The sequence below is a fragment of the Phasianus colchicus genome, chromosome 16, assembly GCF_987193195.1.
Source record: "Phasianus colchicus chromosome 16, bPhaCol1.hap1.1, whole genome shotgun sequence".
In the NCBI taxonomy this organism is placed as follows: Eukaryota; Metazoa; Chordata; class Aves; order Galliformes; family Phasianidae; genus Phasianus; species Phasianus colchicus.
In genome coordinates, this window is record NC_143451.1 from 5,587,523 (window position 1) to 5,602,040 (window position 14,518).

The 14,518-nt window shown below is 36.3% G+C and overlaps 1 protein-coding gene across 36 annotated transcripts in view; it reads left to right on the plus strand.

Annotated features, from left to right (window-relative positions):
* RBFOX1 (RNA binding fox-1 homolog 1) overlaps positions 1–14,518 on the plus strand; it is a 751,763-nt gene that overhangs the window by 701,915 nt on the left and 35,330 nt on the right. For 33 of the 36 annotated variants that reach the window (XM_090151326.1, XM_090151330.1, XM_090151338.1 and 30 more), the window contains one exon: positions 11,196–11,235. The exons of the other annotated variants lie outside the window; for them this stretch is intronic. In XM_090151326.1, the coding sequence (XP_090007452.1) occupies positions 11,196–11,235 (40 nt within the window). The remainder of the gene's footprint in view (positions 1–11,195; positions 11,236–14,518) is intronic. 36 annotated transcript variants of the gene reach the window in all.

Sequence of the window (14,518 nt, forward strand, 5' to 3'; positions counted from 1 at the left end):
GGTGCTGAGACCCTCTCCTCCTACTTAATTATAGCAGAAGACAGGTGCCCTTCACTAGTCCCCCATCCCCAGACTTCCCTTGAATTCTGCTGAGAAAAGCTGGTCGAAGGTTTTCAAGACTAATTTGGGCTTAATCTTTTCCATATTGTCAAAGCACAATAAAATAATTATGTGGCTCACAGTGCTCCAGATTTAAGGAGATGCCTGAAATATTGACTGAGACATAAGGTCTAGAACTACAGTAATAGACCAAAGTAATAAAAATGAGCCACAGGATCTATATCGCAATGCTGTTGTAGTATTGGAACCTGGTAATGTCAATAATGTTTATTCCTGCCATATCAAGGACATACTGGTGTGCTTCCAGTTGCATTACTTTGTTTAGATCTCCTACCAGCCTTTTACAAGTAAGCTGACTAAATCTGTCTCTGGTTGGAAGCAGTTTCTTATGAAGCCTTTATTTGATTAAGGTGGAAGGCATGTCTTTCCTTCTAGGCAGGTTTACAAAAGTAGTCAGTCAGCCACTGAGCATAATTTTCCAGCATATCTGGGACACGCTCTCTGACCGTTCATTCACGTTGGGCAGTACCCCTCAGAGAAATAAGCTGTTTGAAAAATAAATATGAAAGCGATGACACAATGCCAGGTTATTATTATTATTTTTTTTTTTAAGTGAACTACATCTTTTTTTCTTTATAGATAGTATAATAAACTAAGTAATATTATTCAACTTAAGGGAGGAAGACACCATGGTTTTTGAAAAAGATTGTCTGAGTTAACTTTGGGCAAGTATGGCATCTCACCCAAGCACCCTACTGTTGCCTAGACTGTCTGTTTTAGAGGTAGTCCAGGTATTTGGATGTGGCAAAGAGGGGAACAAGTTTAGAATGCCTTACAGGACTGATTTCATACCTGGACATCTAAGTTATGAAATGGGTACTGCAGGTATGAAATAAATACACTTACATGTACTGTGTACTGCAAGCATAGATGCATGTTATATAATTTTTTGTGTGTGTGCTTTTAAGGCTTTACCTGTTTACCAATTTAATTTATAGGCCTTTAATTTAAGAAGCCACATAAGGGTGGTCTCTGTGTGTTGTGTTTGATATGCCTATATGTTCATAGTTTAGTTAGCACAGTGACTCAGCAAGAAGAATAAGATTTCCAAGTGTAATAAATATAAATCCTCATAAACAGTACTGCTTAATTCCAGCATTTTAGAGATTAAATTTGATGTAAACATCGTGAAATCATATTGAAAGTTAATAGGTGCTTCAGCATGAATCTGCAGGATGGTTTGACAGTTAGGTTGGAGAGATCTCATGTGCCTTCATGATCTGTCCTTAAAGTGACTTAAGGAGCCACGCATTGAATCAGGAGAGAAGCTAGATCTTTATGTTGGCACAACGGCCTCCAGCTTTCTGAGCTAAGTCATCAGTCATTTAGGATTCTACTCTGCCATCCAATACATTGTCCAATAAATCCAGTATGTATTAGAAACAGTCTGACTGCAAAATTTTTCAACTGATAAGCTAAATAGAATTACAAAAAGTGATTAGGTTGGAAGGCACCTTAAAGATCATCTAGTTCCAACCCCTTGCCATGGGAAGGAATATCACTCATCAGATCAGGCTGCCCAGGGACCCATCCTGCCTAGCTGTGAACACTTCCTGGGACAGGACATACACATTTTTGGGGGGCAGCCTGTGCCAGGTCCTCAACCCCCTCTGACTAAATAATCTCCTCCTGACATCTAAATCTCACATTTTATTTTAAAACCGTCCCCCTTCTTGCTATCTGCATGTATTAAAAAGTCTCCCTCCTGTTTATAAGCTCTCTTTAAGCAGTAGAAGGCCACAGTGAGGTCTCCCTGGAGCATTCTCCAGGCTGAACCATCCCAGCCCCTTTAGCTTTTCTTTGTAGGAGGGATAGCCCGGCCTGGAGGGTGCTCAGGCACCGGAAGCCACAGCACAGCAGCCTCATGGCCCTTCCAAAAGCTCTCCATGTTGCTCCCTGCTCTGCCAGGCCCACTACAGGCATGCTGGCGCCAGCCCAGCTGCGCAGGGAAAAGTGGTGGCCGCAGCCATCTTGTCCTCATTTAGATAGGTTTGAGTTCAGAGATGAGTCAGGTTTATTTTTCCTTCCACCAATGGTTTAAAATAGCACATTGATTTCTGATACGTAAATTGACATCTTCTGTGATTTGTGGATCAGCACAGACCCTAGTGGTTTCGTTGCACTGGTCTGCAGTTGGGTAGATAATGCTTTATTCTGAAATAATTTCTTTGGCCTGGTGTATCATCTGCTAGTAACTTCCTTGCTACAGCAGTCGCATTCGGAATTTCTTTTCGATGCTTTGTTCTGTGCTCACTCATTATGTATTCTGAGTTATCAAAGAGGCCAAAAGGCAGAAGGAATCCTTGATCAATGAAAACAAACTGTAAGTATGTTGTTTTCATTTTCAATGGAAGTAAGAGTCAGGGACAATTACAGAGAAAATAAAGAGATCATAGAGAATGAACCAAGTTACGAAAGGAAGCAAACAACACAGAACATCATTTGTTGACAAGAAAAATGGAAAACTCCTTGTCTGTTGTTTTGCAATTAATTTAGCAGCAAGCTTTCATTTTTTCACTCAAGGAAGTAGCACAGCTTACAGCCAAGCAATCAGTTTGGTGCAACAAATTTTTCAATAATTAAAAAAAAAAATGTTGCCCCACCCATTTATTTTTGAATAATGATATTTAAATTTACAGTAAAACTCCATAACATACAGTTACAAAATACAGTTTCCCTTTTAAAAAGTACCTACCTGTAAATGTAAAATGTTAGGCTGATTCAAAAGGATTTTTTTTCATTTTCTTTTATTTCTTTAATCTTTGACAGCTTACATGAAATGAAATATAATAAGTGATTTGAAATAATCTTTTGCACACTGATTTGTTTATGTTCAAAAGTTTTAGAACTGTAACAATCATTTTCAAATAGGAAATCAATGGCAAAGCTAGGAACGTGTATTTTCTTACCAGTCTTACAAGCTTGATACTAGTGGTTATCTCAGCTGCACGGTCTCAAGATTCCCTACTCTGTAACAAAAACCTACCTTCTTTTCAATTTCCCTTAGGCTGTATTTATTCTTGTTTACATGTCATGTTTGATATTGTCTGATTTTTTCTTAGGCTCTATATCAGCAAGGTTATAAAACGGCAACCTGTCCTGGTCTGTAAGGAAATACAGGTCTCGTCATTGGGCAGTACAAATTAGTGTGTATTCTTATGGAAAGCTCTTTTCTCAGAGTTATTGAGAAACAGCAAATATGGCACACTTTGCAAAATCTAAGGAAAACCGGTGAATACAGCTGTATTTAGAGTCACTGTTTTTTTATAAATCGAAAGACATCTTAATTGTTTTAATACACGGTCCAGCCTTTTGGCTTGCCTGGGATGCGTTGAATGAGGAGGAACTGTTTTGGGTCTGTTGATGTTTTGGTTATTGCCAAGTGTGTCCGGGGCTGGGCCACAGGCCACTCAGCAGGCAGGAGGTGCTGCCATGATGGCACGAGGCCGGGGGCAGGCTACAGCACGGGCTGTGCTGGGCCGCATGCAGCCTGTAGGCCATGGGTTGGTCACTTGAAAATTAAATAAATATGTAGTACATAATTAATGAATTATTTAGTTGAGAGTGAGGCATTTCAGTAATTCCTTGAGATAGTCCCGTGTAACTCATTTAAAATACTTCATTTTTATCAACATGGCATCATTTCTAATACCTTAAAATATTACAATATGTAACTTGCTCTTAACCTTTTACGTGTAATCAACTTCTGTACCATAACATCCTACTCAAACAGATAATATGAAGCTTAGTTTTTGTGAGAAAATAGGCCATTTACATTTCTGAAAATCTACGTCAGGTGGAAATCTTAAATTCAAGGCTATGTTGCAGGAGGAAGAGAAAGAGGTGGTCATGTATGTGGTGTGAGAAGTGCGTGGAGGGCAAGCCTGCCAATTCAGGAGGTTGTGATTAGGAGTTATTTTTTGCTTATCTCAGGAACCTGCCTGTCTGTGTAGTTCACAGCAAAACTGGTAACTTGATTGAGGAGAAGAGCAGTTACTAACTTGATTAAAATCCTTTTATATGGTCTTTTCGGATCAGCTTTCAGGTAGGAGGTTTGGAGCTCACTCTTTCTTTGTGCTTTCTTTCAGGCTTCTCTCTGGCTATTAAGCAGTGTTTTATAGTGTTTTGTCATAGAACCATAGAATAGCCTGAGTTGGAAGGAATCCACAACGCTCTCTCTAATAGTTTTATGTCCTTCTTGTATTGCAGTGCCAAAATTGCACCCAATGCTCGAAGTGAAGCTGCACACTGTAAGGCAGAGCAGGGCATGGGTATAGCTTATATCAGAATCAATCAGACAAGCTTGAAACACAGACAAGCTAGTGGCAGAATGACTGGTACACAGCCCCATCACTCTGTACTCGGTTGATGAAATTATTTTTTTTTTAAGATAAATTAAAAAAACAAATACATCAGTGAAAAAAAAGTCTTGCTTTGATCTATTTCTTTCTCGGATTATTTGTTTTATTTACACAGTGTCCAATAACAGTCTAAGAAATGTTCTAATCGATCAGAAGCTGCTAGAAAAAGTAATTGTATGGCAGATTTTTGATGCAGATGGCAGTACGTAGACTGCCAAAAGAAAGGAGAAGGAAGCAGGTTTTGTTTTCTTTAGCAGACGACTAAAAGTAAACAATGTGATTTTGTAACCTGTAATCGCTTTGGAACTCTGCTGAAACTAGTAGGTCAGCATTTGCCAAATACTAAAACATGATGAGTGTGGTGTTCTATCTTTAAACAATTGCCAAGAAAAGCTAATGTCCAGCACTGTATGTCTGCTAGTATTGCAGTTAAAACTAGTGAAAAGCCCTTCTCTTCCAGCATCATTTGCCTCAAGGTCTTCAGAAGTTTAGTATGTGATGACTGTGCATCCTTCCAATGCACTCCATCTAATTCTGATGAACCTAACAGAGAAGTAGCTGCTATCTTCACTTCTGTTTCTTTTTGTGGGAGAAGAGGGAACAACGATATGTTTTTATCTCTTTCATGTTTCTGGGTTAGAAGCATAGTAACAATTCCTCGTTATCTGAAGTTTTTTTAGTTTCTAAAGAAATGCAAGAAGGAGCTCTCAACTTTTTGTATAGTCAGCCAAGGGGGAAAAGAAAAGAAGAAAGAAATAACCAACACACACACAGAAATATGAACTTGACTGTTTTTGAGAAGAAAAGGCAGCAAACAGATATATATGTTGCAGGATTACTTCCTGAATGTCCAACTTCTTGTTTAGTTGTGTGTTATGTTAATGAACTCATGAACGCAGGGAATGAGAACTGTGGAGAACAGGCAGGTGAAATATGTTGTACTGTATTTAATGGCTGGAAGCTTGAAAGTCTAGTCTGACTGCATCTGCTGCGGGCAGAGAGCTTGCAGATTGATGAGTAAAATAAAGGCAAAGAAAGGGGGGGATAAAAAGTCAAAAGCGTGTATTAGAAAAAATCTTCTAGTGGATTGTAAGAACAAGAGAACTTGTTAAAGAAAGAGATGATATAAAGTATATTTTCATGCGTAAACAGAAGAAAGTAAAAAATATAATCAGATAAGACAGTACATATGGGGAGTAAGGAGAGAAATAGTACCAGATATAAAATGGACGTAATAGCAGTAGAAATGACATTGAGATGAATGCTGAGGAAGAGAAAACCAAAATGTGGAACAAATATTATATATTTTTATTGTGTTTTGTAATTAGAGTGCTGAAAATCTTCATTCTTTGATTTACTTTTAAATAAGGTTATAATTGCATCTCTTCTGTTATTTGTTTCATGAAGAAGGCTTCATATGAAGGGTATGTGAAGGAATTTCAGCAGAGATCAAAAACTGGGAAATATGTTTCAGGTAGTGAAAGTGACTACAAGCAATCAAAGTGGAGAATTTTAATTCAGATGCTTTCTTGTAATTGTGAGAGAGGAAAAATAATGCACTATAACCACGAGTCCTGTTGCTGTGGCTCAAATCACAATTGTAATGCCTGTTTATTCTGCTGAGTCAATTACTCCATGCACTTAATCTGCTTTACGTTATTTTTGTTAACTTGTGCAGATTGTTTGAATGACTGAGGGCCACATACACTCAGCTGGTATAGAGTTACTGAACTAAGGTTTGCACACTTGAGAACTATCTTATGCCACTGATGGGTTATTTAACCCAAGTTGAGGATAGAAAAATGGCAATGAAGACAGATGTAGTCCTCACAGAATATTATAAAGGCTGAATCTGAACTACTAAGTGGTTTGTCTTAATCAATTTACCACAAGAAGTATTTTAAGACACAGGGAATGAATAAAGCAGAATCATAGGATTGTAGGGGTTAGAAAGGGACCTCATCGAGTCCAGCCCCACTGCTAACGCGGATTCTCTACAGATTCTCTACAGATGCCTACACAGGTAGGCATCCAAAGCAGTTAAACCCATGCAAAGTTGTTTAATTATTGGTTAGAAAACAGTTTCATATCTATGAAAAAATAATTCTAGGAAATGATTGTGTCAACGGTTTACGGGCTGGTTCGGCCCAGTTCCGTGACTAGCGGGGCGGAGGGATCTGCAGATCCACGCCTCCGGAAAAAGGGAACAGGGGACCCCAAAGTAATTAAAAACAGCGGCAACAATCTGAGGAGAAACAAACTAATTTACTAAATATATTATCGGAATGCAAGATAACACACTATAATACAATATAATTAAATTTGAAGCTAATAAATCAAACATAATGAGAGAGAGAATGTCCGAAAGGTGGATAGGCCTCACCACAACGCGGAGAGCTGAGGTGAGATGCGCAGTCCAGTTGAGCAGCAGGGAGAAAAGGGGGGAGAGCCGACGAAGAGCAGGCTAAGAAGAGTGCATCAGGTGACCTTGCCAGGAGTTGTATCTCGAGACTCTCTGTGACCGCAAAGTCCCCTGGGGAATGTAGTTCTTCTTCTCTTCCAGGCTGGTACCCAGAGCTTGAGCACCAACAGTTAAACTCCCACTGCCCCACATGATGTTATGATGTGGAATACCGAAAACCAAAAATCACAAAACCATGACAGATTGCAACATATGATGTTATTTAGATGAGCGTTTTCTTATTAAATCAAAATTTCAATTTTCTCTGTTTTTCTTAGCCCTATAAAATACAAGTGAATAAGTTCCCCAAATTTGTTATTGTAATGCTTCTAATTGCATTAATATATCAAACGGTCCCGGGTGAAGTAATTCAGATTTCAATAACATGGGTATTTCCAGACCCTATGTTAGCTGATAAGGAACTGAAGATTTCTGTGGCTTCCAGGACAACTTTTTGAATATAAATTGTAAAAGGAGCTGTGGTGAGATGGTTCCTTCTGTGGTGCATTCATTCTCTTCCCAGGCTTGAGACTTACTTGTTTTCTGTGCACAACTTCAGAGAGAGAAAAGGGGATGATGAGTCAAGCAAATTACCCTTTGAAAAATCGTATACTGAAGGAAAGAAAAGTGCAGCGTAGTTCTTGATGCTTAATACTTTGTCTTTCTGTTAGAAAACATATTTGACTCCCATGGTAAGATTCAGTCACAGGAGTCAACAAGTGACAGTGAATGGAAGAGAGAGTCTGAAAATATACAACAATGTGAAGAAAGTTAAGAGAAAAAATCTCATAAGAAGTAGCAGGTCTCATATTCAACATATCATACTAAGAAAGTGTAAGGAAGAAATCAGATAAAATCAGCTGATTTCTTTTCATAGTTCATGTCCTGCCTACAAATGTTATATTCATTTGCCTGTTTCTGTCTCTTTGCGTTAATATTAGCCATATTTAATGGTAGTCATGCATTTGTGTCTCATTTAGTGCTGAGTACTTCCTCCGGTATAACATTTGTTAAGCAGCTACAGAGTCGGAATTCAAAATAAGTTTCTGTCTGTACATGATTGAGCATTGTATGTAAAAGTAAGACCTAGACAAATGAACTAACCTACTCAGGATTACATCCAGCTGCATTTGGGAATTCAAAGTGTTTCAGTCTATATTCATCTTCTGAGATCTCCACTACAAATTCACAAGTCACCAAGAGGAAGAAGAAAATATGTCCCTGTTTTTAACACACATTCTCTCAAATTTGTTATTTTCTGAATAATAATGTTCAGTAATAATGGAAAATAGTATGTCTTAACATTCTGTGGTGGATTGATGTTGGCTGACTGCCAGACCCAGCTGCTCCCACTCCCACTCCTCAGCATAACGAAGGGATAAAATGAGATGGAGCTTAGGGATTGAGATAAGGACAGGGAGATCACTTGCTAATTACCTTCATGGTCAATGCAGACTGGACTTCAGGAAATTAATTCAATTGATTACTAAATAAAATAGAGTTGGTGGTGAGAAGCAAAGACAAAAATTATAACATTTAATTGCTTGTATCTCTCTTTTCAAAGTGTCAATTAAACTCCTTCATTCCATGCTCCTCTGTCTCCTACTCAAGAGGAGTCGTGTAGGGGGCTGGGAAATGGGGGATTGCAACCACTTTGTAAGATTTCCTCTCCACTTCTCCTTCTTCATCACAATTTCCTACTGCTCCAGTGTGGGCTCTCCATGAGCTGCAGCTTCTCTTAGGACTTACTGACCTGATCTGTCATGTGCTGCTCCTCTGGGGTCTCTCAAGAGTTGCAGGGGAACCTTGTATTTGTTCAGCATTTCTGTAGTTGTACTTATAGAACTTAATGATAATGGAGATAATTATTTCTGGCATTCGGTTCTGAACCAGTTATTTTGGACTGCCTCTGATAATTCTCAAGGCTGATCTCCAGAACTAGTAAATAGGAAAAGAGTTTGTTTCAATTTTATTTTATTTTTTTGTTAGAAATAAAATAGGACTTTCGTCTTCCTGTTATGCACTGATTTATTATCAGTGTTTCAGTGGTCATCTTGGGAAACATCAGTACTTCAGTGAGAAAGAATGATTTTTCTCTGGAACGCTGTATGAGAGTAACCCTGGATGCTCTTTTAAGATGATACATTTTTGGATTCATTTTTTCAGTAACCTCTTGCAAAAAGTTCTGGGCTGTATAACTACTATGGTTTGATTGTTGTTTATTTTTAAATCATATTATTAAAAAAAAAAAAAGAGCTTTATCTTAATTTTGTTTAGCTCTCATGCTGTGTTATTGTAAATAACATCTTGCTTTGAGTTGTTTATTGAGCACAGAAATATATAATTTTAGACTTGTTATATTAAGCCTTAAATAATTTCACACATTGTACAAAGACACTGATCTCTGTGGCATCTTTTTGATGTGGAGACTGTGTTTGGCCTCTTATATGAAGGAATGTGTAATCTTGTCCAGAGATTATTTAGAAAATGGAGTTCTTGTCTATGGAATGAATACGCTTTTTTTTTTTTTTTTTTTTTTTTTCAAATGTATATCATTTGAAAAACAGACTTGCTATATGAAATTCCTGATAATGGCCTCTGCCTGCAGTAACCTTTGCATTGTTTGCGTATGATTTGTATGTGTTATTCATGATTGTGTAATTCTATCTTGCAGTCATATGGAATGTTTTACTTCTTACACGCAAATAGGTGTTACACAAACATGTAATATTTTAAAAGAATTAGAATGTAAAAACCAAAATGTAGGTACACTACAAGATAAATAATATTTTTTCTGTTAACAAACAGTGTTGGCCAGGTATGACATATTCTAATCTGCAGAGCAAATAAATGAAAAAATACATAAGTAAATATCTGGACTTAACCAAAACAAATGCCAGCCATTCTGACATAAGTAGAACCAGGCTTTCATACGTTATGCCACCATAAATTTATCACTGATGAAGTGTAATTCAGTTGATGTGCATGTATGCACATCATTTTTTATTTTCTCAAGTGAATCTGACTTAGTCACCAGTTCATGCCGGTGGCTTTTGGTCACTGATCTCAACAGATCAATTATATTTCTGACATGAAAATTCTTTTAGGAATTGCAGAACAGCTTAGGCTAGCAACTTAATAACTATTATTCCAGAAACTAATATTTCAAACTGAGAATTTTTGTTGCAAATAACCTATTGAGTGCTCTCATATTTAGTTATTGAGACTGCTTGGACAGAAATACCTGTTTTAAGTTGTAGATCTGCAAAATAAAACAAAATTGCTAGACTTCTACAATGTGTGTAATTAAATCTACCAGTGTCAATGTTACGTATTTTCAATTTTATTTCGTGTAATGATTTAAACCATCCTTGTCATGTTCTATCATTTCTCCTGGAGGGCTTAGAATCTAAAATTTGAGCTAATTAAAATAAGAATTTGTCTAAGCTGAAATGAAGCAATCTTTAATTGCAGTACAATTCTACAATTTTCAGACAAGAAATAGTGATGTATCCAACTACAACATCACGGTAGCTCACAACTATGGGCACGTTTGCCAAAGCGGTAAAATGACAGTGAGAAAGGCTAATACTTTTCTCATAAGAATAGAGTTAATCCATTTTAACGAGACCTGTTGTCATTATCATAAATGTGTATCAAAGCAGTACCTATGAACACTCTCATCTGTGTGTGCATTAGTTATTGAGATTTGAAGCAGTGGGTATAGAATTCCATCAATGTAATTATTTCACACATTTCCCTCACCCTATAGCCTATTTTTAGTGTTGTTTTCCACCTAAGTTGTGATGAATACTGCTTTGTTTTAGATGGCTGACAATTACAGGACAGGAAAGTATTATTTCAGGAAATAACATTTTCTAAACGAATTAAAATAGGTCACAGAATTGGACCAGTGAAAATTTCTGTAGAAAAAATGCTACCGATTTTTCAAATTTTTTCCTTCAAAAAAGGAAAAACAACTTACCAGAAGTATTTTTCAATTCTGCCATGCTTCATGTTTCACCTCTTTTTGACTAAGCATTTGGCATACTGTTATAAAAAAATGTTATATTCAGTACAGTTCCACTTCTGATAATTGCTACCAACCTCCTTAACCAATGTGAAGAGTGCCTTCCTTCCCCCCTCCCTCTGTTCTTGTGACAAGACTAACCTCAGCTGTGCAGGGGTTGGTGGCATTTGCATGTGGAAATGCACTAATATGGATGTTTTTCTTTGTGTGTGCATCCTTGCAGTGTTGTATACCAGGATGGATTTTATGGTGCAGACATTTATGTAAGTATTCATTGATGTGCATGCTGTCCTTGTACATTACCAGAGTCATTCTTTTTACAAGTTTGCTGCCTAGCTTGACTCTGTTTTGTCTATTTACCATCCCTTGCCTGTCAGAAGGAATTGAGAAGAATATCTCTCACATTGGAAGACCTTTCTGTTCATTACATCTATCATTGTTCAGTGGAGCTGAATTAACTCTTCAATCAAATGTTGAATAAATGCAAAAAGATGTGAAAAATATGTGTGTGCATGTATGGTTGTGTGTGGAGGAGTGTCTCCCTTCAAAATTAAAGTATTAAGAGAAGTTAAAAATAAAGCAGAAACATACTTCTGCCAACCCCCAAAAGCTGTTGTTTTTTTGTTGTTTTTTTTTTGTTGTTGTTGTTTTAAATCCAGGCTAGTTAAGCATTAATGATACTTGAGGTATGAAAGTGCAGTATAGAGAGGTATACACTCAAGTAAATTTTCTCAAATCTCAGCATCGTTTGGGATGTGCCGTGGCAGAGCTTAATTACACTGTAAGTTTAAGATGTGTCTCTGTATTGTGTTATTTGAATAGACTTCTGTAGACTGCTCTTTTAAAATCCACATATTTCAATTTAAATGAAATAGGTAGAGATCACTTGAGTTGTACGAAGTGGTTATTTCTGTTAGTAAGTACTGATAGCCTTGGATAGTAATTACCAGCTTCTCATTAAAATGTATATAGCTCATTGGTCACCAATTTCATTTTAAAAGATATTTTTAAACTTCTTTTCTTACTAATATTCAAGTTTTTACCTTGAATATATACAGAGAGGCTACTTACATCTGAGTATACAAGAAGTTTAAGACTGAGGTTGAATTCCAGGCTTCTAAAATAATTTTTGCACCCTGTGTTTACAGTTTTGTAAAAATGCATGGATATGAAATATGTTACCAGTAATAAGGTAATCTTTCACATCTGTTATTATTTTTGCAATAGCAGACTGGTCCAGGTATCTTTATTTCAACAGACAACTTGCTATATCCTAATTGTGCTTATATTTTTCTGTCTCTATTGAGTTACAAAGAGATGGATGAGGTGAAATTGGTATGAACATTAAAAATTCACTAGGTAATGCTAGGAAACCTTTCTTGTGTTTATTACCAGCAATCTTTTAGAGCTATTTCCAGAGGAACAGAGTATTTTTGAATAAATTTTATATGAGAGGAAAACAATTTGAACTTATGGAAGAAGTAGGTTTTGTTTTTTTGGTTTGATAAAGGCTGATACCCATCTGATGATTAATTTGCATAGTTGAAAAATATTTTTAAAATAAATTAACACAGTTTAAAATTGTATGTGCATTTAGAGATGCTATCTGTAACATATTGTTTGTGACACGTGAGAATCACTTATTTGCCAAAAGCTTACTCAAGTACAGTAAGCTGTTTAAGTCTCACTTAAACGCATTGCTATTGAATTTTTGAGCTACATAGAATACACAGTGTTAAATTTCTTCAAGTGTGATTTTCAGTTTTCGTATTTCTGCAAACTGTGACATCCATTTTGCCCAGTTTCCCAACCTGAAAATCTAAAAAGCATCAAGAAATCTACCTTAGTATTGCTTGATGTTGATAGTGTACTTTGGAGTTAAATGTTTATGCAACAGTTCATGGTTTTGGAAACCACTGTTGCCACAAAGCAAGGTGTCTCTTTTGGTGCTTGACAAAATGATTTCATTTTAAGGGGTCCCTCATCCTCTCAAAGTCTTGAACATCTTTCTTCCAAACAGAAAGAAATTTCAATGAGGAAGATACTGAAAAAATTACTAATTTCTAGTGTAGTTTCAGTTGTGTTGTTTTGACTACTCAAGTGCATTAAAAATGTGATAGCTATGCTGCTGCACTGGTTTTGACTCAGTTGCAGCTTTGTACTTCTCAGTGTATTTTTTTAGTTCTCTTACTGAGACGGAATGATTACAGAAGTTCATATAATGAAAACATTCTTGTGGAAATCTATTATTTTGTAACGTTCACAGCTTCTTAGTTTATAATTCATTTTTCTTCACATTTTTCTTTCTTCCATCCAAAACATTTTGATGGTGAAAGGAAGAGAGAACTGGTATAAGTTGGAAGAAAATTTATTATGAAGTGTATTAGTTCTCAGTGTATCAGTTTGCAGCAGGCGAAGTTATTTATTAAATCCCTATTGACTATGCTATAATTTTAGTCAGCTTTTGATTTTAATTACTGAGATGAAGCTTTGGGAAAGAACAAGTGCTTTGCGAGAAAAAAAAAAAAGGAATAAATAAAATTTTAAGTATATAGGTTGTAATAGTAAATTGGAGAGAAAGGAGCCATTAAAATGATAGAGAAAACAAAATCAAAGGAACACTACTAAATGCTATTCATCAACAACTATATCAAAGTAGATTTCATTCTGATGTGATTACGTTGATTAGCAACAGTGGTATGGACTGTGCCAAGGTAGCCTTTGATGGCTAGCCTTTGTGTAAGGGAAGCTGGGAATTATACTGACTGTGTCAAAACTACAGGGTGAAACAAGAACAGAAAATAGTCGCTTAATACTAACCAGAGGCATAGAAGAGAACAGCAATATAAAAATAGGTGGAAAATGCAGTCTAAAAATGAAAATCCAGACCCATGACTATATGTAATACAATATATTCTATATTTCGTACGGTACGATATGAAATGTAATAATGTCTCTGAAATAGCTGAGCTATTGAATTCCTTTCTAAATGTGCCTTTAAGTAGGAAAAATAAAGGAGATGATTAGGAAGAAAGGAAGACCTTTTAAAATTAAGTATTGATTCACTAAGAGAAAAAGTCATTAAAAAAGAATTAAGGTTGCCTGCCAGCAAATACAGAAGTTCCTAGATGAAGATTGACACCTGCAAAAATAAGAAAATACACTCCACAAAATGAAACAAAAATAGTAACAGATGAAGAAATACACAGTTAAAATGATAGTGCTCCATTATTGCTTTGCTTTGTTGCAGTTCTTTTTTCTTACTGTTGGCATGAAGAATGTTTTCAGAACATGTCAGTCTTTGATAAACAACTAAAATGTGGGAAGGCTACGAAACAGCGCAAACTTCAAATTCTCATCACCAGTTTCCGATGTGTTAGTATGGTTCAACTGTGTATATTAGTCAGTCTCATTGCTCGCTGTATGATTTTTTAACTCTTTCTAAGGATTCTGGGCTTCTGATACTAAAGCTGGTAAGGGTCCAAGATAATTCATACGTACATAGGTAGATAAGGATTTCTTTTTTTTTTTTTCTGAGTTAAAGAT